Raw genomic sequence first — 23,507 nt, 5'->3', positions numbered from 1 at the left:
CCCACCACTGGGACGGCGCTGGGGGTGTGGCCAGGGCCCCGTATAAAGTCCGGGGGAGCCGGTCCCGGGCAGCCGCTCAGCCCCCTGCCCCCCCACCGCCCGCCGCCTGGGCCGGGCCGAGGATGCGGCGCAGCGCCTCGGCGGCCAGGCTCTCTCCCCTCCGGCCAGCTTGCTAACTTCCTCGGCTCCGTCCTTGTCCGCCAGCGGGGGCCACCGCGTGTCCCCGCGTCCTCCGAGTCGGGTCCTCCAGGCGCGCCGGGCGCTGCCCCTGTGTGTCTCCGGCTGCCAGCCCGCGCCCCGTCCCCGTCCGGTCATGCTGTCCCTCTGCCTCGTGGCCGCGCTGCTGCTGGCCGCCGGGCCCGGGCCGAGCCTGGGCGACGAAGCCATCCACTGCCCGCCCTGCTCCGAGGAGAAGCTGGCGCGCTGCCGCCCCCCCGTGGGCTGCGAGGAGCTGGTGCGAGAGCCCGGCTGCGGCTGTTGCGCCACTTGCGCCCTGGGCAAAGGGATGCCCTGTGGGGTGTACACCCCCCGCTGCGGCTCCGGCCTGCGCTGCTACCCGCCCCGGGGCGTGGAGAAGCCCCTGCACACGCTGGTGCACGGACAAGGCGTGTGCATGGAGCTGGCAGAGATCGAGGCCATCCAGGAAAGCCTGCAGCCCTCTGGTAAGGTGCCCCTGCCCTTGCATGCCCTCCCTGGGGTCCTGCCCTCCCAGAAGCCCCCTTTCCCATTCGGGTTGGCCCGGAAGGCTCTTGAAAATCCTCTGTGAGTTGAGCAGAAGACAGGTACGTGGCAGGGCCCGACTGGCATGGGACAGGGTCAGCCAAGGAAACTGCTATCAAGTCCTCGGGCAGCCTGTTGCCACCATCACAGAGGAGGATTCTGTGCCATTTCTCCATCTGAAGGGTACCTATTTGGGAAGAGAGTCTCAATGGTAGTCCTGGCTGCTGCTATAAGGGTGGAAAGTTAGGTGACCTGGTCCAGCCAGCAGCTGCTGCCTGCAAGTGAGGGGCCAGATACCTGGGGGATGGGGATGGTGGCCTGGAGACTTTCTGTTCCTGATCCAGTGACCTTCCCTCACTCTGGACTCAGCTGAAGCCCCAGGAGTCTGAGAACCCTGGGCTTGGACTTTTGACATTGACGTGGGATGGAGCGGGACATGCAAATTAGAGAGGTTTTGGTGGTGAGGGGGCATCAGAGTAGCCCTTCCCCAAAGTCCCAGGCCAGCTCGCCTAGCTTTTTGAGAGGTATTGGGAAGACAGGGGTCTCCTCCTGCCCTAGTACACAGGCACCCTGCTTCTTGCTCCTGGCAGGTGCCATCTGAGGTGGCAGAAGAGACGCAAGTCTTGGTTCTCAGCCCAGAGCTGCAGAAACCTAACGGGATAGGGAGCAGGGATGGAAGGTCAGGGTGGGGGGGCGGGCGTGGGGAGAGCGAGATCAAGATAGAGAGAGGTTTAGAAGGCCCTCTCCAGAGAGGTTTAGAAGGCCCTCATTCTTACACTTTCTCTTTTTCTATATCTCGGTGAGACTTTCAGTTTCTTCTAATAACCTTTCTCAGTCTCTCTCCTTCTTCCTCTTATTCTTTTGTTCTTTCCTGATGCGTCTCTCAACCTCTAGTTTCACTAACAATATTCTCAAATTCTCCTTTCATCACTATCTCCTGTCTGTTATCAGCGTCTTTCTCCTTATCTTATTCCTTTTCCTGTTTTTGTTGCTCTGCTTCGCTCACTTTCATCTCAGTCTCTTTCTGTTGCCCTTTCTCTTGTCTCTGTCACCGTTTCTCTCTCTGTCTCTGTTCCTGTCTTTCTCTGTTACTTTTGGAACCTCTGTCTGCCATTCTCTCCCTCCGCCTCTGTTTCTTGTTCCCTCTCTGACTTTGTTTTGCTCTCCCGGTGCCTCTGTCAGTGTCTGTCTCTTTTCCTGGTACTTGAAGCTTCCATTGTTGCAGTCCGGATGCTGGGACTGCGGCCCCAAGCTTCCTGCCCTGGGTCCCAGGCCGCTCCACTTCCTCAATCCTCTGCAGCTTGTTAGCCAGAGGAGAGCAGGATGCAGGGAAAACAGGAAGGAGGTGGACCCCAGGGGTCTGGGCCTCGGGCCTCTCTGCCCTTCCTGCTCTTGGGCAGTGAGAGATAGGTCAGCAGAAAACATTCTAGGAGAAATGCCAGCCTGGCACCCAGCACATCTGGGAAGCCGTGGGGGGGAGTCTTGGGGTGTAAGTCGCTGATCCTGGGGTACAGATGCCAGTGCCAGTGGGGAGGAGGGGTTCTGGTGCCAGACCATACTGGGAGTGAGGGCTGAGCTCTTGGGCTCCCTGGGTACAACAGGTCCACTTTCCCTTTGCATCTTCATCCTCCACCCGCCAGCGGGTGTCTGGCCGCAGATTAGGCTGGTGAGCCCCTCCTCTCTCACCAACTTGAACCTGAGGCTGAAGAGAAGAGCCCTCAGCCCCTTCTTTCCTGGCTAGGTAGGAACAGCCCATCCCGTAGTGCAGAAAACTGTTCCCCTAGGAGATTTGGGGAGGCATGGCGTGAACAGATTGTGAGTGCCCTGTGGACATCATATCCACCAGCCTCGACAGGCAGCTTTAGGTCCTCTTTAGATTATAGGGCCCGGGTCTCTCAACCCCTCTCCTGCTTCTCTCCTTGCCTTGGCCTCCATCCTTGCAGGGCAGGCAGAAATCAGGAGAGGGAAAGGGGAGGTGAGGGGACCCTGGGGCACTAGGTCCCCACTCAGTAAGCTGTGTCCTTGACTTTTTACCTCCCAGTCATCCCAGAAGTACCCCTGCCCCAGCCCAGGCCATACCACACCATGTGAAAGGCGCCCCCTAGGGTTGTGTGGCAACCCTGCAGGGTGTCTGGTGAGATCTGGAGGCCCGAGCTTGGTCCCTCTCCCTGCTGTCCTCCTGAGCCTTCCACTGTCAATAGGCCACTGTCCCTGTTATGTCCCAAGGCTTTGACTTTCTTGCCTGGGTTTTGGCAGAGGTATCAGTTGAACTTTTCTTCCTGCCTGTTCCTCTTGGGGCTGAGCTTCAGCAGGTGACTGGGGGAGGGCAGCCTCCTCCCTTGGTCTGCTGTGGTCCGGAGGCTGACTCTTTGCTCAGGGGGGCAGGTCTCCCCACATCCCTCTCCATGCTCCCCTGCCTCCATCCTGTGCCATGACCCCCTGTCCCAGCTTTTTGAGCCAGGCCACTAGCGGTGAGGGCGGAGTGGGGACACCTGCCTCAGAAATTCATGATCCTGATTCAGAGTACTGACCCTTGACTTGTGGAGTCTAGGGGAGGGGATGGTGGGAAGATTAGTGTTTGGACTGGGGTGATCCGAAGCTGTGCCCTGGGTCCCTCTGGGACAGCGTTAGGGAACATGCAGGCTGGGTTAATTTTTAGTCGACACAGCAAATATTGTCCCCCCTACTTCAATACTGGGAATCCAGTCACGTCATGGGAACAGGGCCTTCCCAGAAATTCTATGCCTTGGGGGAGGGGAGAAGGAGGAGCATGGCTGCTTAACATTTTTTCTTCAGTTTTGGCAAAGTCAGAATTATTGGTGCTTTGGGTATCAGGAGCCTTTCCATTTAAAGACATAGGAGCTACAGAGATATGTTCTTCTCCTTTCCTCCAGCCATTCTGCTTCATTTCCTCATGTGTAAAAAGTGGGGACAACAGGACCCAACTTGTAGGCTTGGGGCATCTGGCATGGAGTAAGAGCTCAATGTTGGAGCAATGAGAGCTTGGTGATGAACAGGAAACCAAATGGATTTAAGTTGAAGCTTAGCTTCTCACATGATGCTAGGGCTTTAGGGGACAATGGGGCAAGTGAGCAAAGCTGAGGGACATGCAGAGGAGTGGAGGGAGCGGGTAGGGTGGAGGGGCCAGCTGTCCTTATCTGACACTTTGAGGCCAGCAGCCATGGCACAAGGGTGAGGGGGGGCCCCAACTTGAACCAGACCTCAGAGAAAGGCCTGGTACCTGGCAGGGGGATCTTGGCTTCTCCAGTGAGAGTCCAGGCCTTTCTTGCAGGGCAGGTGGGTGACCCTCCAGCTCATGTCTAGGTGGCTGGGCCCACCTACGTCAGAGCCTCGCCCTAGGCATCTTGAGCTGGGTGTGGGCTGGAGTGGAGGAGAAATCATGGGGATGAAATTGGGCAGCAAGAAAGAGGAAATCCTCTAGCTTTGACCATGAACTTTGCAGTCACTGGTGCCAAAGCTGTGGAGCCTCTTCTTTCTCTGGGTGCCTGCCCTTCCTCTGTGGCTGGAGCAGAGACCATGTTTACCCTGTGGTGGGATGTCATTGGCCTACTTCAGCAGGGCCGGATGAGGTGACCCAGCCTACCTGGGAAGCCCCACCTCCCAAACAGACCTTTCAGACGTAGGGAGTCTGACCTTTGTTGGGGAAGTGAGGGGGAAGGTCTGACTCTGGCTCCTGCTCAGAGGGAAACCCACCAGGATCATGGTTTTTCCAGAAGCACCACCTAGGTGAGCAGCATGATGTGGCTGACCTCCTGGGTGAGCAGGGAAGTAAGTAGCAAGCATTTAGCAGGTTGTAGAGGTGGGAAGATGAGTTTTTTTATTTTAGAGACTCAAGGCTACGAACTTTGCCCTCCTAAACCTAGTGCCTGGGGTGGATCCTGGGGTGGGGACTCAGTCTGCCAGTGAAACAAGGCTGGACAATGAAAAGTTACAGATTAAGTGGAAAGTCAACTGCCAGGATAGTCAATGTGCTCTGCCCAGGGGCAGGGTCAGGGCGCCAGGGCGCATGTGGGTGTGCACGTGTGGACCAGTGTGTGTCTGGACACGTGATTGTTTGTGTGTGTTTGTAATCCTTGAATCCCAGCCTCTGTCTGCTGGCAGATAGGGACATGCTGTGTACCCATGTCCCTGCGAGAGGCAGTATGGAGCCACTCTCCCCGTCTGCTGGGTTCTACTCTAAACGGCTAAGTGAGCTGGGCAGTGGGGAACCAAGAAGGGGGAGGCCAGGCAGGCAGCCTGCTCAGCTTTCCCCAGATAACGTCCCCCTCCCTGCCATGTGATGGGGGCCTGCCAACACAAAACAAGAGCTATGTTCCAGGCTCACCCTATGCCTCACGCAGCCCCAGGGTTCAGTGAGCGGACCCAGTTGTTCTCCTTAATGGTGCTTCTTAAGTTAGGGGATAAACATTCCAAATATCCTTTAATAATCCCCTGAGTGTTTGTGTGAACTTCAACTTATGGGAACACAATGTTGGAAAGTAGTCAGACCTCTACTGCAGATCTTTCCGGGTCCTTGAGGCCTTTGCCACCCTTACTCGCCCCACCTCCAGGTCAGAGAGCTCTCTACCTCCTGAGGCAGCCCCCTGCATTAGAAAAACTCTTCCTAGGGAACCTAAAAAACATCTGGCCACTTATCAAGAGGCACAAGTGTCACTGTGCACAACTGTGCTTTCTTTTATGGTCATGAAAAGAAAGCAAACTCAAAGGAAAGACAGCGAAATGTCTCCAGGTCAAACGGGGCCGTCGAGGTACTCTTGGGCTGTGGCAAATGACCCCTGGGATTCTTCCAGCCTTTCCAGGTAGAGCGGTGGCCCCTTTGTTCCCACCTCAGCTTAGCCCCTGTGGTTCCAAGATTTGGTTTCAATTTTTTCCAGTCTTCTATTTCCTTTCTTTCTGATCGTCAGCTCCAGCCTAAACCCCCGCGAAGCTGAGTCCATCCACAAGTCTTGTGGCTTTGTGCAAGATGAGCGTGGTGTGTGTGTGGGGGGTCACTGGCCAACCTGGGCCTTCTTGGCCAGAAAGTTCCTTGGGAGGGTCTTCAGGGAGGAGCCTGGATCTCAGATCTTCTCTCTGGTTCCTGGCTGAGGGCTTGGAGTCTGACTTCTTATGGGCCCCTTTGCACAATCCTGGTCTTCTGAAATTGACCAGCCCCTTCTTCTGCTGCCCACACCGGCTGGGAAGTCTTTGTTGGTCTTTGTCTTCAAGGTTTCTCCTTGGTTGACCTTTGGAAACTTGTTGTCATCTTTTGGGATAGAAGTCCCCAACAGACTGTCCTTCTTGAGATGTTAAATACGTAGAAGGAAGGATTATATCTCTCTGCTCCATTTATTCCTTCCCTCTGGTTCTTTTCTCTAAGCCAGCCCTGCACCCGTGACAAAACCTTTTCCCATCCTTGGTGACTCAACTTTATAAATAACCTTTGGTGTGGAATCTTGACACAGACTTTTTGGGGGTCTAGATTCCTCCGTGTCTGGCTTCTCTTTATCTATGTGCTTCATCCCCCACACCCCCAGAACTAGGAGAATAAGAAGAGAACTAACCCCCGCCCCCTCCAACTAACTTTGGCTCAGCAGAAAAATACAATTTGACCCCAAGGCAGCTCTGGGACTGCTGCCATGCATGGAGGAACCTGCTAACTCCTCAGGAAAAAAAAAATCCTGACGCAAACCAGATGTAACCTTCTGTCCGGCTGCCAACATCTGGAATGCTGGCAGGGGCTTTGCACTCGGGCCGGCAGCAAGCTGCCAAGCCTGAGCATTTCAGAGGTGGCCCTGATGCGCAGAGAGATCTTGAGACCTCTTCCTCCAGCTCAGCTCTGCGTTCTGGTTTTGGCTGCCAGGATGGAGTAGCAGAGGTTACAGTTCTGGGACTTCTGGATGGGTTTTTTTCTTGAGTTCAGATAGAGCCTTTAAGAGATCCCAAGGAGAGGGTGGTGGTCCAGCCCACCCCCATCTCCAGGTCCCCAGTGCCCTGGCTCTAGGCAGCTGATACGCACTTTGGATGAGGTCTGAAATCTAAGGATGGGAGACTTTGGAGTGGTGGGGTGGGGAGCTGCAGGAATGTGCAAGGGTGTTCTTTTGGTCCTAGGGGGCCACACAGTGTCTTTCGCACACACACACGCACACACTTTTCACATGCAAGCACACACACCCACTCCCACTTCTCCTCTCCAGCCAATGGAGAGAGCTTTTGGGCCACGTTTCTCATCACTCATGGAAACTTTGATTCTGGCCATTTGGAAGAGGGTCAGCAGAACTGACAGCCCTGGGGAACCCCTGGCTGGCTCAGCCAGATGCTGAAAGGAGCAGGAAAGGAGACAGGAAGAAAGAGCAGACGGAGAAGGGGGATGGTAGGGAGAGCTGAATGGAAGGGGACATGAATGTGGGGCCCTTGGCCTGCCTCAGACCTCCCTGCAAGGCCCAGGGGACCCTCCTGCTGTTTGGGCCGCTGCAGCTGGTGACTCATCTGAGGACTGGACTGGGTGGAGTGAAGGAAAAATCAAGGACTCCAAGAGGAATATTATCCTGAGAAGATCCAGGGGAGCGGGGAGGAAACCAAGGTGCTGCTTTCATTTCTTCCTACCCCCAGACCCCCTGCTCCTCCCCTGGTTCTTCCAGCACCAGGCTGGAGACTTCCCAAGGAGGAGAATGCAGATGGGAAGTCGGGTTGCTCTGCTGTCTTGCCCTTTATAAGCACTGACCTCTCCCCGTCTTGGCCTGACTGCAGACAAGGACGAGGGCGACCACCCCAACAACAGCTTCAGCCCCTGCAGCGCCCACGACCGCAAGTGCCTGCAGAAGCACTTGGCCAAAATTCGAGACCGGAGCACCAGTGGGGGCAAGATGAAGGTCATCGGGGCACCCCGAGAGGAAGCCCGGCCTGTGGTGAGGACCACTGATCAAATGTGCACGTGCATAGGCACACACCACCACCCTCACCACCGCCACCACCAGGTCCCGACAGTGTCCGTTCAGCAAGCATTCTTTGGCTGTCTTCTCTGTGTACCCTGTGCGCATCATCAGGACCCAGAAAAAAGTCCTCCCTCCTGCTGAAATTCCTTTCCGGCTCAGCAGTTCTAGACACTGGGGACAGTTGAAGTTACTGTTAAATACTGAGACACACCACACTGGTTGGTGAATAGCAGTTGCCCCAAGCCCCCTGATGTTGCTTGGCTCTTCCCCTGGATTCCTTACCCCAGAGCTTCTCAGTAACTCGAGAGTTCAGGCTGGCCATAGTAGGGAGCCTTGGGACCTTGATCCAGGATCTGGCTAATGTCTTTTCTGATGGGTGGTTCTGATGGATCCGTGCCTGGGTCTTACAAGTTGTTAATTATATGATTTCATCCTTCCGTCTTGTTTAGACATCATCCCCTTCCTGTCCTTCTCCATAGATTTCCTTTCCCCACTAGGTCCCTTCACGTCACACCCCTCCTTTTTAGAAGCTTTTTGGCTCGAGATCCTCTCCTAAATGTCCCCCTGTCCTGCCCGCCAGGATCCCCTGAACCCGAGCCCCTCCTTTCATCTCACTGGAGGCCTGCTTGGCCACCAGGCCTGAACCCTCCTTTCAGAGCCTGCAGTCCTGATCCGACCCTCAGCCCTGGTCCCCCTGCCTCTTCCGCTCCTGCTAAACAGTCTCATCTTCCCCTCCTCCAGCCCCAGGGCTCCTGCCAGAGTGAGCTGCACCGGGCGCTGGAGCGGCTGGCCGCCTCACAGAGCCGCACCCACGAAGACCTTTACATCATTCCCATCCCCAACTGCGACCGCAACGGCAACTTCCACCCCAAGCAGGTGCGTCTCCATCTCCACCGGCTCGGCCCGGCCTCAGCTCTGGGATGTCTGGGATGGCAGTCTCAGGAAGGGGGAGGCTCCCCGGCCCCAAGCTCACCCCTTAGGCCCTTGCCAAATCACCCCCACCCTCAGACTCAGGATCTCAGTTCATTTTACCTATTCCCCCCTCAGATGAGTAGACTGAGGCCCAGGGAGGGGCAGAGGGCAGCCCGGAGTCACAGGGCAAGTTAAAGGCAGGCCAGTCATCCTGCCTCCCCATCCAGGGCTCTTTCCATGGCCTCTGTGGCCACCATCTGTGAGGCAGACCTAGCACCCTGTCAGCCTCTGCCTCCCAACCCCTCCCCCTCTCCACCTTCATTCCTGTGAGTAGTTTTCCTTTGTCCCTGGATGTCTGAGGTGTCATCTGGGAATGGAGGGGCTAGGTCTTGAGGAGTTGTAGAGAAAACTCAACATGCCTCTTCCCCCAAGCTGAGTTAGCAAAGGACCTAGGGGTCAGCCAAGCTGGGGGGAAGGCAGACCTGACAGCTGGGAAGGACTTCAGGTGGAGCAGAGGAAGGAGAGGGCAGGAGAGGAGACAGGGATGTAGAAACCTCTAGGCCTCCTCACACCCTTGGAACATGGGTTCCTCTGACAAGCCCCCAGGAAACTGGGATGGTCAGTGAGGCGGACCTGCTCCAGCTCCATGTCTGGCCTGTCAGAGTTGGGCTCCCCTGGGGCGGTGGCATATCTAGGCAGGGCAGTGGGTGGCCTCGTGCTGGATGAAGCCTAGATCTCCTCCAGCCCTCGTGGGCATGGGCACACACATTCCCCCACTTCATGCTCTACAGGCGAATCCACAAAGTGGACCGCCATTGGGCCAGAAGAGGCTTAGCTAGGAGGGGAAAGGCTGCCCCCGAGTCTGCACACCCCAGGATGGCATGAGGAGGTTATGAGGTGGGGTGCAATGGTGGAGAACCGGAAAGGTCCCCCGCCCCAAATCAGTGCCAAACCTTTCTCCAGCCTTTGTTCCAATACCAATTTTATCCTTGTCTCGATTTTTCTTTTTCCTTTTGTTTTTTTTGGCCAAGCCACATGGCTTTCGGGATCTTAGTTTGCTGACCTAGGATTGAATCTGGACCCCTGGCAGGGAACGTGCCGAGTCCTAACCACTGGATCGCCAGGGAACTAAAATTGATTATTAGTTATTAACCAGAGTCCATAGTTTACATTAGGGCTCACCCTGTGTGTTATACAGTTCTGTGTGTTTCCTTCCCATTTTTATTTGCTGAAAATTCTGACGCTTGATCCTTTATCATCTGGCCAGTTCTGACCCTTGAGACAACCTTCACTTCAACTCTAATCCTGATTCTGAAATACACCTTTACTCCTCCCCTCCCCCCTCCCCTGTCTAAGCCTGACCCAAAGTTTAGCCCGGCTGCTTTATTTGTTCTGACCTTGACCTCTATCTCTGTCCCAATTCCATTTCTGACGTGGGCTGTCAGCCTCACCCCACTCAAACTGTAGTCATAATTCCCAATTCGACCGCAACTCTTATCCTAATGCTACCCTAACTTCAGTGTGGATAATCACAGTCTTAACCATAATCCTATTCTCGAAGCCTCAACACAGTCAGAACTCAAGCGAAAGCACAATCAGAACCCAAACCCAAAACTTGAGACTGGGCCCTAGCCTTTCACATTCAGCTTTTCCTTTCAGCTCTGTGGATCCCGTCTCCCCTCCAGGGTGTCTACAGAACTTCCTCAAGGCTCTGCCTTCCCAAACTCTTTGGGCCTTTCCTTCTTGGCCACCTTCGCTCCACTCCAGGGAGCTCAGAGGACTCATGCCCAAGGGAGCCTCCACCCTCAGAGACCAGTTGGGAACCACTGTCTGATCTGGGGGCTGGGCTGGGATTGGGGGTGGCTGCCTGGGAACCTGACCTCTCGTACCCTTGTCTTGGCAGTGCCACCCGGCCCTGGACGGGCAGCGCGGCAAGTGCTGGTGTGTGGACCGGAAGACGGGAGTGAAGCTTCCGGGGGGCCTGGAGCCGAAGGGGGAGCTGGACTGCCACCAGTTGGCTGACAGCTTCCGAGAGTGAGCCTGTCAGCAGGCAGGGGGCTCAGTGCCCCCTGCTGCCCCCTTCCCTGGAGGCTGCAGAGCTGACCTGGAGCCTAGGTCTGAGTCCTGGCTTTGCCTCTGGCCCAGAAGTTTCCCTCGGGGTGTGTCTGTGTGTATGTGTGTGTGCGTGTGTGTTGATGAGCCTGGGTATGCGCTTGGGGTGAGCCAAACCCTAGGGGTGTCCTCAATGGGCTTAGATAGCCCAAGAGAGCCCTGGTATGTTTCCATATTGATCCTGGATTCATTCATCCATTCAGCCCTTCAGCCATCTATAAACACTTCTTGACCACATACTACATGCCAGCTCTAGTTTGCAGCCCTGGGGACTCATCTTGACTCCCTCTGATGTAGATATGTGGGGCCACCTCCTGCAAGGTGAGCCCAAGTCTGTGGGAGAAGAGAAGTCCCAGTTCCATAATCGGGGAGGAAAATAGACATGTACCTTGACCATTGTCCTCAGTCTAGACAGAAGGTCTAGTCCCTACCATAGGGAAGGTGAGGGGTAGCAGGAGACCCACTGAGACCCAATCCCAAAACTGAAACCTGCCAGGCTCCCCTTTACTCCTCCCCAGGTCCTTCCAGCGGGAAGGACCTGCAAGGGCAAGCCCACCTTGGCTTGATTGCCTGGCAACTGAGACCCTGCTCTGGGGAAGGGAAGAGGTCAGAGGAAGCCCTGCAGAGGGCTGGGGAGGTGGGGCCCATCTCTGAGCAATCAGAGTAGGAGGAAAGAATGTATGTGCCTGATGGAGAAAGGGATCGGCATGCTGGGAGGTGAGGGACTTATCCGGGGTGCTCCTTCCTCCTCCGTTTGTGGTCACAGACAGGAAGTCACAGGATGGCGCCATCCTTCAGTGGCTCACTGTCTGTGGCTCTGCCTTCCTCCCCATGTCTCCTTCCCTGGATTTTCCTCCCCTATATTTCCCTACCCCTGGGCATTTTCTGGCTCAACTGGATGGACAGAGACTTAGGAACCTACCAGTTGGCCATGATGTCTTGTCTTTTTTTTTTTTTTTTAACAAAACAGAACAAAACCAAAAAAACCCTAGACAATGGTGTTTGGTTGATTTATTTACAACTAAGAGACGGAATTACTAGGGATGGGAGAGCTGTCTTAGATGGTAAAAGGACTGCAAAGGGTCAGCCAGTTCACCCTCCGCTTCCCTGCAGCCTCTTCCTGGGAGGCCGCTGTGTCCCCAAAGTTTGTGCTGTCTGTGTACAGACTCCTGGTGGGTCAGTAATGGCGTCGGAAGGGAGGGAGCGAGCAGGGACAGCCTTGCTGGGCCAGAGCTATTTCTGAGATCAGTTGGTGAGTGAAGCGGGGGCATTTTCTAGGGCATCAGGCAGATCGGGTTTGTGTCTGGATTTGATTTATCAATTTAGTGGGGGGAGGGACTGCCCTGAAGCTGGGGAAAGGGGATAAGCTCTCCAATTCATTCCACAGCTCTGACTGCCTGGATTCTTGACTGGGGGCTGCACTGAGGTTTGATTCTGAGGGTTTGGGAGTGCGGTTGGTTATCTTTAATCTCACTGTCCTGGGCTCACCGGGCTGTGGGCTCTCAGTGCCAGCCCTAGAATGTGTGTCCACGAGGTACCGCTGGATTCCTGGTCGTGTCCCAGAAGAGGTCGTCACCCCTCACTTCTGTGGAGTGTGTGTGTGTACATGTGTTTGACCTCTTGAGGTGCTCCCAGGCTTCTCAGTTTCCCTGGCCCCGATGCACTGGCACCTGTGCTGTCTGAATCTCAGGGCTGGGGCTGCGATCCTCATCTCTCTGGCTCTGCCTTGGTGGCGGCATCCCACAGCCATCTAGATTTCCCGAGGCACCGCAAGCTGCTGCCTGCCGCAGGAGATAAAGAACAAAGCAACGCTCCTTCAGCCAGGGGGCTGCTCTTCATAGAGCCCCCTACTTCTGGGGCCGAGGCCAAGGCATACAGAGGGAGGAGGCAAGTGTGGGCTGACAGTGAAGTTTTATGTCCCTAAGCCAAATGGAGGGAGAGTATCTCTTTCCTTAAGGCATCTCTTTAAATTCCCCCTTGTCTGCAATCCCTCTTCCCAGTGCTCTACCCTTGCGTCCTTGGAGTGGGAGGTAAGAGGTCCTTTTCCTTTCATGGGCCTCCCAAGAAAGTGCTGGGTCTGCTTGGGAGGTGGCTGCCCGTGTGGCCTGGGATGTACCTTTGTGATATAAGTGTATTTATAATGTGTGTGTGTGTGCATATGGCAAAGTGATATCCGAAGTGTGAGTGAGAGTGTAGGCTTTTACAGGATACGTGTATCCAGGCACCGTGTGTATAGACGTGGTGCACACTTGTGTGGTGTGTCTGTGCGGGCTCTGTGAGTCTCAGTATGGACGTGTGTGATGCCAAGAGACAGAGTGAAATTCACAGCGTATGCGTGTACTTCCCTCCCCCACTCGTTAGTGGTCATCAATGCAGGGCTTGTGGTGGTGGGGTGGGGGCGGGGGCCGCTGTCTAGCTCCAGAGAACAGAGGATGTGTACTTCGGGAGCAGGACTCCCACAGCTCGCAGCAGATTCCCCACCCCCACCCCCGGTTCCTGCCCCCACGATCTGGGAGCCAGGTGCTAGTTGTCAAAAAAGAAGGAAATAAAAGCAACTGCGTGTCAATGTGAACACCCTCTACCACTACCAGGCCAGAGGAAGTGAACTGCCCTGGGCAGTGTCACAGTGGGGAGAACCGGGCTCCAGAGAGGAACTGCTGGTCTGTTTGCACCCAGGCCCTCCCACTGTGACCTGTAAATCCCCTTGAATGCTCAGTCAGTCTAGTTGCCACAGGAGCATCAGCATCCTGGCAGAGGTGGGAAGGGAGGGAGTGCTGAGGACCTCAGTGGGGCCACTATACCTAGAATAACTTCAAAGTCCTTGAGTTCTCTGTCCTGCCTCCCTAAGAAATGTCATTCCCGGCACTGTGGTCTGGAGCAGAGGGGTGGAGGACCTGTGAGCCCATTGATGCCGATTGGTATCAGGCATTTGGTTTCCATTTCCTAGCTCCTTGGGCTTCCCTGGTGGCTCAGGCAGTAAAGAATCCGCCCACGATGCCAGAGACCTGGGTTTGATCCCAGGGTGGGGAAGATCTCCTGGAGAAGGGCATGGCAACCCACTCCAGTATTCTTGCCTGGAGAATTCCATGTACCGAGGAGCCTGGCAGGCTCCCGGCAGTCCACGGGGTCTCGAAGAGACATGACTGAGTGACTTTCACTTCACTCCTGGCTCCTTAGTGGAAATCAAGACCCGACGTCTGGCTGTAGGTTGGGGGCTGGGTTTTCCGTTGCCAAGAAGGCAAGGTGGGAGTAGAGAACCAAAAAAAAATGGAGAAGTGGATTGACTCCAGTATTGGATTCAGGTGGGGGAATCTCTGGAAAGCTGGCCAAGACCCCTGGCCCCTTCTCTTATCAGGGTTCTGAGGTTCCAGACACAGCCATTTCTTCAACTCCTTCCAGGAAAACGCTGCTTGTCCCAACCCCTTTGCCCTCTGGGCCAGATTCCACCTTCAAGTTACTCCAGGAATGTTATGAGGCATGCAGGACTTGGGGCTCCAGCTCAGGGGCCCCCCTTCCTGGGCGGCGGGGCGGGGGGTGGTTATGGCTGTGTGGCAAATGACCCTGAAACATTCCTGGCCAGAGAAACTCCTTCTGCATTCCAGACCCCTATGGCAATATGACCTCTGACCTCGGAAGAGAAAGTCAAGATGATGTGGTTGAATGGATCTGGGAGGCAGGCTGGTAGCTGGGATACTGCGTTGTTCCAGGGAAGGGCAGAGGAAAGGGGGTGCTTTGTGAGTTGGGGGAGAGGGTCAATGGGAAGAAAGCATGTTCAAGGGGGTGAGGAAACAATGAGTGGAGGAGGGGCAATGGAGGCACACGGGTACACACACGCACGCGCACACACACACACACACACATTCATGCACGGGGAAGCAGCCATCATACCAGCCACCGTGGTGTCTAATTAGATGCTCACTGTGGAGTAACCTGTCCCCCTTTTGTCTGAGGTCTCAGAGGCTGGGGAGGCTTGAGGTCAGGGAGTAGAAGTGGGGTGTTGTAGATAATTAGAAACATACTCTAATAGAGTGAGCAGGCGCCACCAGGACCACCTCTCCCCTCACCATCCCCCTCCCTTCTCCAGGCCCCCAGCCCCCTTCTTCTGACCTGAACTGTTCCAGCTAGGCGAGGGGAGGGGCCGGTGGAGCCGGGGAGTGGAAACCCAGTGGGATTGGCTTCCTGGACCCTTACACAGTCTCCAAAGTGCAAACAACATATTTTTGCCATGCAGTGGTATTTAATTACACATAAAAACAGAGCCATTAAACTGAAATTAAACCCTTGTTGGAATCACTTAATTCAGGGCATGACAAATTGCTTTCAGTGGAGGCAGCAGTGAAGTCCCCTCAGGGAGAGATGGAGATTAGCAGCTTCCATGGCTGGCTGGGTCCCCTCATTGTCTTGGCCCCCTTGCTGGCTCTAAATTCTGAAATTGGGGTCAGAACCGTCTAAAGACCACCCAAGCCAAGGGGGAAGCCTCTCGGTTTGTTCTGGATGACAGGAATGGAGGCTGGGGAATCAGTATCACTGTCCAACCCAGTTTCAGATAACTCAGTCCATATTGTTGATGGGGAAGTTGAGGCCCAGGTGCCAGGGTCATCCAGAGCCAGTATGAGAACTCTGGCACCAAGCCATGACCAGGGAGGCTGCTTTATTCTTTCATCCTGGGCCTGGAGACAAAGGTTGGAGCTGGGTGGTTAAAGGTTCAGAAACCAGAGCAGGCCCTGGGTGGGGAGGACAGATTTCTCCAGAACTGAGCTCCTACCTGGTCCAAGCCTGGAGACAGCAGGGAAGGAAAAATGGGATTCTGGGACTTGGGCTAATGAGGCAGCCTTGGCTCTGTGGAGGGTAGCCTGGTACTCAGACTCTGGCTCAGACAGACTTGGTCACTGATCCACCTGGTGAGATTGGGCAGGTAAGACATTGCTGTGAGCCTCAGTTTTCCCATCTGTCAAATGGGGATGGTGATTCCTATCTATAGAGTTCCTGTGAGGACCTGTGGGCAGAATGCCTGAATAGGGCTTAGAGCCAAGTCCAGTTAGTGGTTCTATTGGCCTTCCTTCTCAGGACCTCTGGTCTGCATTTGTAATAAGATCCAGCTGGGACCTGGTGGTTTCCAGGGCTCCCTTGCTTGGTGTTTGCAGCCCTTTCTCCTCCCTCCAAACCCCTTCTTGCAGTTTTCCTTCTCTCCTCTGTGGTCTAGTTGCCTAATTATGGTAGGTTTGGGGTGTATGGTTAGACTACTGGGTAAGAAAAGGCAGGCTCGGGAACTTTCCTGGTGATCCAGTGGTTAAGAATCTGCCTTTCAATGCGGGGACGCAGCTTTGATCCCTGGTCGGGGAACTAAGATCCCGCAGGCTGCATGCAGCTACTACTGAACCTGAGCCCCACAACTAAGTCAAATTAAGAGTATTTAAAAAAAGACAAAAGAAAAGGTAGGCCCAGGCCCCCTAACCCCTGCCTCACCTAGTCTTCCAGTGGCTGTGTGTGAGGGTCCCCTGGGAGGTGAGGTGGGGCTGCACTTTGTGGGGGGTGCCGGGGTGCACAGTTATGAGGCTGTGGTCTCCCTCCCCTGTGTGCCCTTGACGATCCGGGAACCAACTTTCCTGATTGGAACCAGATGGGTCTGCTGTAGCCGGAGGCCTGTGCCAGCAGTCCACTCACTCAGCGTCCTTCCCCAGGAGGGAGAGGGGGCATGGGCGAAGGGGACAGGGAGGTGAGGAGGGCCCTTCTCCCTGAGGCTGGGAGACAGTCCTTTCCTTCTCTCTCCTCTCCAAGCCAGTGGCCTGGGAACTTTTCTGTTACCCACAGGGGATGGTGTGGGGTGGTGGCCTGCTGAGGACAAGTCTCTCACTGAGGCATAGGGTCAGTCCTAGAACTTATGAAGCCCCTCCATCCCCACCCCCAAAGCTTGGCTCAGCTGCAGGTGGCCAAATAGGGGCCAACTATGTCTGTTCCCTGACTCCTGGAGTGGCCCCAAGTGGCCCTCACCTTTGGCCTCCTTGGCATTGATAGACGGTGAGGTTCCTGCTCTGGGGGTTGGGAGGGGGAAGGGCTGGGGCTCAGGGTTCCCGTCATTGCAGGCCTGGCAGCTACCCTACGGGCTGCAGATGGCTCCCCTGCCAGCCTGGCGGCCAGCGCAAATGCTTTACAGCTGTACCTCTATGGACTTGCCTTGAGAGCCTGGAGACGGAGGGAGCTGGGGACACGGAGCTGCAGTGGGTGGGGGACAGGCCAAGACAGCAGTCCAGGGTGCTAAGATAGTGAGGACAAGGAAACTTGAGATCCAGGAAAGGCTTCCCCGACGTGCAGGGCTTGGAGTGGAAGCTTCCCGAGGAAAGATCAAGTTTTGGGTTGTGAGTGCTGCCGTCTGGAAGGTCCAGGGCTCAAGGTCCCTGTCTTCCTTCTGGGTCCTGGTCTCTAAGCAGAGCCAGAAGCTTCTAAGTTGAAGCAGCAGGGAGGGGAGCCCGTCCTCGTCCCCACCCAGGGGAAATTGGACCAGACTGCTCAGGAAACAAATTCAATTTTCCAGCATCATGGAAGGTTAGTCGGACAATAGAGGTTTTTTCCCCCTAAAAACATAAGAAAAAAAAAAAGTCCAATTGCTTTTGGCTGAACTGTTTCCCAACTTCATTTCTCAGCCTCAGTTCAAGGCTTCTCATTCAAAGTGACATGTGACTGTTCGGTGACCCTGGCCTGATCGCTGGCCTTGTGAGGGGTCAGGCCAGGCCAGCCTGGAACTCCTGCTCCCGGGGTCTGTGACCACCCCCACTTATAAAAGCCCTGGGCGGCCCAGTCCTAAGGGAGGGACTGTGGTAAAAGCAAAAAGCTTCTCCTGAAGAGATTTTGAATTTAGGGCTGAGTGCTAAATCCCAGGCAACAGGCCCAGACGGGTTTATATTAAAATGTAAACGGACCTGAAAAGTTTTGGAAAGTTTTCTTTTTGAGGGGTGGGGTGGGGTGGGGGAAGTCGCCTTTAAAATGCAAACAGACCTTGTAAACCCCTGCTTGGGAGATTTCATGGGGCTGGAATGAGGGGAGCTGGCCTTGCAGGCTGGGGAAGGGCCAGCCTCCAGTCGTGTTCGCTGATGATGGTGGCCTTGTTGGGGACCCTGGGCACTGGCAGTGGAAGAGAGGTCAGCACAACCTAAAGTAGAGAGACGGCCTGCTAGGAGCTGGGAGAGAACAGGGGTTCCCAAGAGGTAGATTCGGAAGTTCTAGGATGGGAGGTAGGGGATGGGGAAGACCACACAGGAAGCCTCAAGGAGAGCTGGGCAGTATCTCCTGGCTGGAGAAGGGTGGGCTTGTGGGGTTGTGGGGGGGTGGGGGTGGAGAAGGGTACATGTGGAGGTATGGGTAGGGGGGTGAGGTGTGTGGCTGGGGGTAGAGAGGTGTGAGTATGTGTGTGGGTGGGGGGATAGGGGTATGGGTTGGGAAGGGGTGTGGGTAGGGAGTGAGGGGTACATATGGGCATGTGGGTGAAGGGAGAGGGGTGTGTGTGGGGATGTGGGTGAGAGGAGAGGGGATGGCTCCAGCCTGATGGCTGAGAAAGGCCCTTCCCAAGAAGACCAGAGCTGGGAGCGGCCTTCCAGCTCTTCTCCAGTTCACCCATTACATAGATGGGAAACCAAGGCCTAGATGGGTCTATGGCTTGCTCGCCTGAAGGCCCAAATGAACTGGTAGCTGACAGATTAGAACCCAGGGCAGTGTTCTTTTCACACCATCTTCCAGTGGGGGCAGGCGAGACTTCAGGCTCCAGAAAGGGGAAGGGCTATCAATACAGAGGAAGGAAGGAGATCCTGGTAGAAGATTCTGGGAGGAAGATTACAGGGAAATATGCCACCTTTCAAGCCGGAAGAGGGACAGGTGACTTTTGCAACATCCTGAGCAGCGTGGGACAGGGACTAGGGTGGAATGAGGAGAAGGGGGGTTTGGCAGAGACCTGGTGTAGGTGGAGGCAAGGGATTGGACTTGATGACCTCTGGTTCAATAAACTCCAGATGTCATCATTCTCATCATCACTATGGGTTTGGGTCAAAATTGCTTGGGCTTAAATCACATTCTGCCATTTATTATATTGGTGGTTTAGTCACTCAGTCGCATCTGACTCTTGTGACCCCATGGGGTGTGGCCTGCCAGGCTCCTCTGTCCCTGGGGATTCTCCAGGCAAGAATCCTGGAGTGGGTTGCCATTTCCTTCTCCAGTGGATCCTCCTGACTTAGGAACTGAACCTGGGTCTCCTGCATTGCAGGCAGATTCTTTACCAACTGAGCTATAAGGGAAGCCCTCGTAGGAGGAAATGTATTACATTGGACCCTGGGATGGACTTTATCTCCTAATCCACAGTTCTGTATCCATCAAGAGGGTCCATAATGGTACTCATAAGTGTTACTGTCAAGACTAAATGAGGTGATGGATGGCAAAGCTTCTAACAAATATTGCAGGCCTGATGTATGCCAGGCACTATTTTAGGTACTGGGGATCATGGTGAACAAGTGAGTTTCTTTCTTCTTGGACCTCCTGTTCTAGCAGCCTGGTCCTTAGAACATATTAGGTGCTCAATGAGAGGCTGATAGGAGTATTAGCTTATAAAGGACATTGGTACTTCACAGGCTACAAAGTGTATTCATGTCCAGCGTGTCTCTAATTTTGTGAGTGGGGTATTTTGTTGTTCAGTCTCTAAGTCGTGTCTGACTCTTTGCAACCCCATGGACTGTAGCACGCCAGGCTCCCCTGTCCTTCACTATCTCTTGGAGTTTGCTCAAATTCATGTCCACTGAGTCGGTGATGCCATCTCATCATCTCATCCTCAGTCGCCCTCTTCTCTTCCTGCCCTCAATCTGTCCCAGCATCCAGGTCTTTTCCAATGAGTCAGCTCTTCGCATCAGGTGGCCAAAGTATTGGAACTTCAACTTCAGCCTCAGTCCTTCCAATGAATATTCAGGATTGATTTCCTTTCGGATTGACTGGTTTAATCTCCTTGCAGTCCAAAGGACTTTTAAGAGTCTTCTCCAGCACTACCATTTGAAAGTAACAATTTTTTGGTGCTTAGCCTTCTTTATGGTCCAACACCTTACACCTCTCTGGAAAAACCATAGCTTTGACTATACAGATGGGCCTTTGTGGGCAAGTGATGTCTCTGCTTTTTAATACACTAAGTTTGTCATGGCTTTCCTTCCAAGGTGCAAGCGTCTTTTAATTTCATGGCTGAAGTCACTGTCCACAGTGATTTTGGAGTCCAAGAAGATAAAATCTATCAATTTTTCCACTTTCCCCCCTTCTACTTGCCATGAAGTGATGGGACTGGATGTCATGATCTTAGGTTTTTGAATGTTGAGTTTTAAACCAGCTTTTCCTTTCTCCTCTTTCACCCCCATCAAGAAACTCTCTAGTTCCTTTTCACTTTCTGCCATTAGAGTGGTATCATCTGCACATCTCAGGTTGTTGATATTTCTCCTGGCAATCTTGAGGGGCATATTACAATTGAGGAAACCAAGGATCGATGCCCAGAGAAATGACTTGCCCTAAATCATGCAGCTAATTAGTGGCAGAAGGGACCTGCCACCCAGATCTGCCTGACCACCAGGCTTCTATTTCTTGATGCAGAAGAGAGAAGTGGTGTGTGTGCATTTGTGCGCAGGTAGGAGTGGGGTGAACTAGGGAAAGGCTACGTCCGATCTCGGTATTCATGGGTCATCCAATCTGAATGCTATGGAGGAGGGGACCTCTCTCCTGGGGCATATGCAGGCCTCCCCCCACCTCCTAGTCAACCTGGGGTCCCCTATTTCTGCATGGCTCCTGTAGGCACTCAGCACAGTATCTGGTGATCCAGTGAATGAATGAGTGCGTGTCATTCTCCCTTTCCCGCCCCCTCCTCTTTCTCTATTTCTGCTTCCCTCCTCCTGGCGGTCTCCCTGCATCCTCAACCTGCTCCAAGCCAAGCTCAGCTTGCTCCTTGGCAAGACTCGACTGGGGAGAGGTGAAGGCTGAGACGCCTTCCAGGAAATGGAGTTATGAAAATGAGCCCCTGGCTGGCTCCAGGGTCACAGACTCAGGAAGAAGAGGGTCTGCTTTGCTGGGGCTCAGAGCCCCAGTCTGGCCAGGACTAGGGGATTATGCAGATGGGGAACATGGCTGGGGCAGGGCCCTGTATGGACGAGTGCTATGGATTAAATTATGTCCCCACAGTTGAAGCCCTGACACCAATGTGACTATATTTGGAGACAGGACTCTTAGGAGGTAATTGAGGAAATTAACTGAGGCCAAAGGGTGGGCTCCTAATCTGACAGGATGGGTAGTCTTATAAGAAGAGGAAAATGCACTAAGGCTATATGTGCATACAGCAGGAAGGTGGCTGTCTGCAAGCCAAGAAGAGAGCCCTCACCAGAACCCGACCATGCTGGAACCCTGATCTCACACTTCCAGGCTCCAGAACTGTGCGAGAATAAATGTCTTTTGCTCAAACTACCCAGTCTATGGTATTTTCTTATGATAGTCTGGGCAGACTAACACTGCAGGGAAGCCCTCCCCTCCCACCTCAGCCCTCTTTCCCACGCAGTCCTTTCAAGCTCAGAGAGAACCCAGGCCCCAGGCCCAGATCAAGTAGGCGCCTGTCCCAGCCTGTCTCAGGCATGACAGCCCCATTCCCTTTCCTGGCCTGAACTCCAAGTCTTCACAGCTTCCTCTTCCCAACGCATTCCTGCCCAACCCTCAGATCCTTTTTCCTTTTCCTACAAATCTGGTCAGTTACTCCCTGGCTGAAAAGCCTCTGCTGTCTTCCCATTACCTACAGGAGGAAGTCCAAGCAGGTTGCTGTGTGCAGTTGTGCATCATGCAACTTACACAGCTGTAAGTGGTCCTGAGTTCAAACTCATTCATTCATTCAAGAAGTATTCATTCCTCGGTATTTTCATCTTAGCACCCAAGGCTTTTAATAATCTGGGTCCTGCCTTTTTCCTTTGCTTCCTCTCTCACCTACTACCTTGGGTACCGTATATTTTAGCCACATTAAACATGATATTTTCATACCTATGTGCTTCATTAAACATGGTACTTTTTATACCCATGTGCTTCATGCAAAATTCATCCATCTGCTTGTCTGAGAGTGCACAGTAAGTGGAATGGGCACAGGTTTGGAATCTTGTTTCTCTGCCATTTACTACCTGGGTGTATGTGGGCAAGTTAACCTTCTGAGCCTCAGTTTTCTAATCTGTAAAATGGGATTAAACATATATAATGTGCTTCACATTGCACTTAGCACATAGAACACCCCCCCACCCCAGAAAAAGTTGGGTTCCCCTCTTCTTTGCTGTTAAGCTACTTATCCTTGAAGACCTAACTCAATTGTTACCACCTTGGTAACATTGCCCTCATTCTCCCCAGAGGGAAAGTTTATCTTTCCTATTTGTACCCTTCCTGCCAGCCTTGTGTGACACGTATAAGCTCCATTATAACAGTATTATATTTATCTGCTTTCCTGGATCACATGAGCAAAGCATGCAGCCAGGAGACATTGCTGCATGAGTTCAAGGTACTGACTTCTAGGCTGGGGGCCTTTAGCAACCCCCACCCCCACCCCAAGCCCTGCTCTGGTTCTAAGCTCTCAGCCTATTGGATGGCATGAGAGTTAAGAACAGGAGTAGAAGGTGGCAGATAGTGGGGTGGGAGTAGGGTGGTTGAGGATGAAGATAAAAGAGCAGAGGGAGCTGCTTGAGCCTCCTGGGAGAGATGAGTATGGGGGAGGTGGCTGGTCAGATAAGATAGGGCTGAGGGTGTTTCAGCCCTCTGGGGAGTTTGCTCAGTAGTCAGAGTGGAGGCACGGGTCAGGGGACTTGGGAATCTGGGTTTTGAGAAATGGTCAGTGGCATGGGGTGAGGCTGCCATCCTCCTTTCCCATCAACTCCAGCAGCAGCTGGGCTTTGCTGTGGGTCCAGCCATGTGAGACAGAGTGGAGTGGGGATTGAATGGGACAAAAGTAAGAGGGAGGGCTTATTCTGTAAAGAGGGAGAGGACAGGTTTGGGTGTGGGTGGGTGGAGAAGGCATTGAAATGGAGCAGGACCCTGGGGCCGTCCCAGAACAGGCCTTCTTCCCTAATCTCTGCTTTAGCTCTTCTCTGAAGTACCTAGATAACAGTATTTGATGTACCCTTCCTAAGTTTACAGATGTGGGAGCCCCCCACCAGACGGAAGATGTTAACTACTTGATGACTATGAGCACACAGTGCCAGACCTCCTGGAGCCTAAAGACTGATAAAGTTAACCTTTGTGACATCACCCTGTTCCCTCACCATCAGCCAATCGGAGACTTGTGCATGAACTGATTACATACCCTGACCCCCTTGGCTCAAACAGCTTTTAAAAATGCTTTGCCGAGACCCTTCAGGGCTCTCTGGGCTTTTTAGGGCATGAGGCACCCATCTCCTTGCACGGCCCTGCAGTAAATCCTTCTTTGCTCCAAACTCTAATGTTTTGATTTGTTTGGCCTCACTGGGCATCTGGCACAGGAACCTCTGCTGACAGTATGAGGAGGAGAAAGGTGAGGATGGAGAGAGACACTGGGAAGGGGCCATTAGGGATGGTGTATGTGTGTAGAGAGAACAAGGAGAAAGTGATGGCGTGGGATGGAACATTGAGAGATATGACACTGGGGGAGGCTTAAGACCCAGGACTGCAAGGCCTGGAACCTGCTGCAGAGGAAACTCCTGGATATCCTCGCCTGGGTATAAAGACCCCTCCCTTCCCGATTCCTGCCTTGGTGGTTGTCCCTCCTCCTTTCTGCTCTTGCTGGGCTGGCGGCTCTGCCCATCAGCAAAAGTCAAGTGCTCTATTAAA

At 53.9% G+C, this 23,507-nt stretch overlaps 1 protein-coding gene across 2 annotated transcripts; it reads left to right on the top strand.

Moving 5' to 3' along the window:
• Window positions 1-72: 72 nt before the first annotated feature.
• Window positions 73-11,667, top strand: IGFBP4 (insulin like growth factor binding protein 4). Of its 2 annotated transcripts, XR_006549463.1 has the most exons (5): window positions 73-662; window positions 7,195-7,300; window positions 7,468-7,625; window positions 8,394-8,528; window positions 10,468-10,541. XR_006549463.1 is itself a non-coding variant. In XM_006068628.4 (4 exons), the coding sequence occupies exons 1-4, from the start codon at window positions 314-316 to the stop codon at window positions 10,600-10,602; spliced, it is 777 nt and encodes a 258-aa protein (XP_006068690.3). In that variant the 5' UTR covers window positions 80-313; the 3' UTR covers window positions 10,603-11,667. The 2 variants fall into 2 exon arrangements, 1 of the variants encoding a protein (XP_006068690.3); XM_006068628.4 differs by lacking the exon at window positions 7,195-7,300 and having other exon boundaries at window positions 80-662; window positions 10,468-11,667.
• Window positions 11,668-23,507: the final 11,840 nt, after the last annotated feature.

The sequence above is a fragment of the Bubalus bubalis genome, chromosome 3, assembly GCF_019923935.1.
Source record: "Bubalus bubalis isolate 160015118507 breed Murrah chromosome 3, NDDB_SH_1, whole genome shotgun sequence".
NCBI classification, from domain to species: domain Eukaryota; kingdom Metazoa; phylum Chordata; class Mammalia; order Artiodactyla; family Bovidae; genus Bubalus; species Bubalus bubalis.
This window is presented reverse-complemented; position numbering and strand designations above follow the sequence as displayed.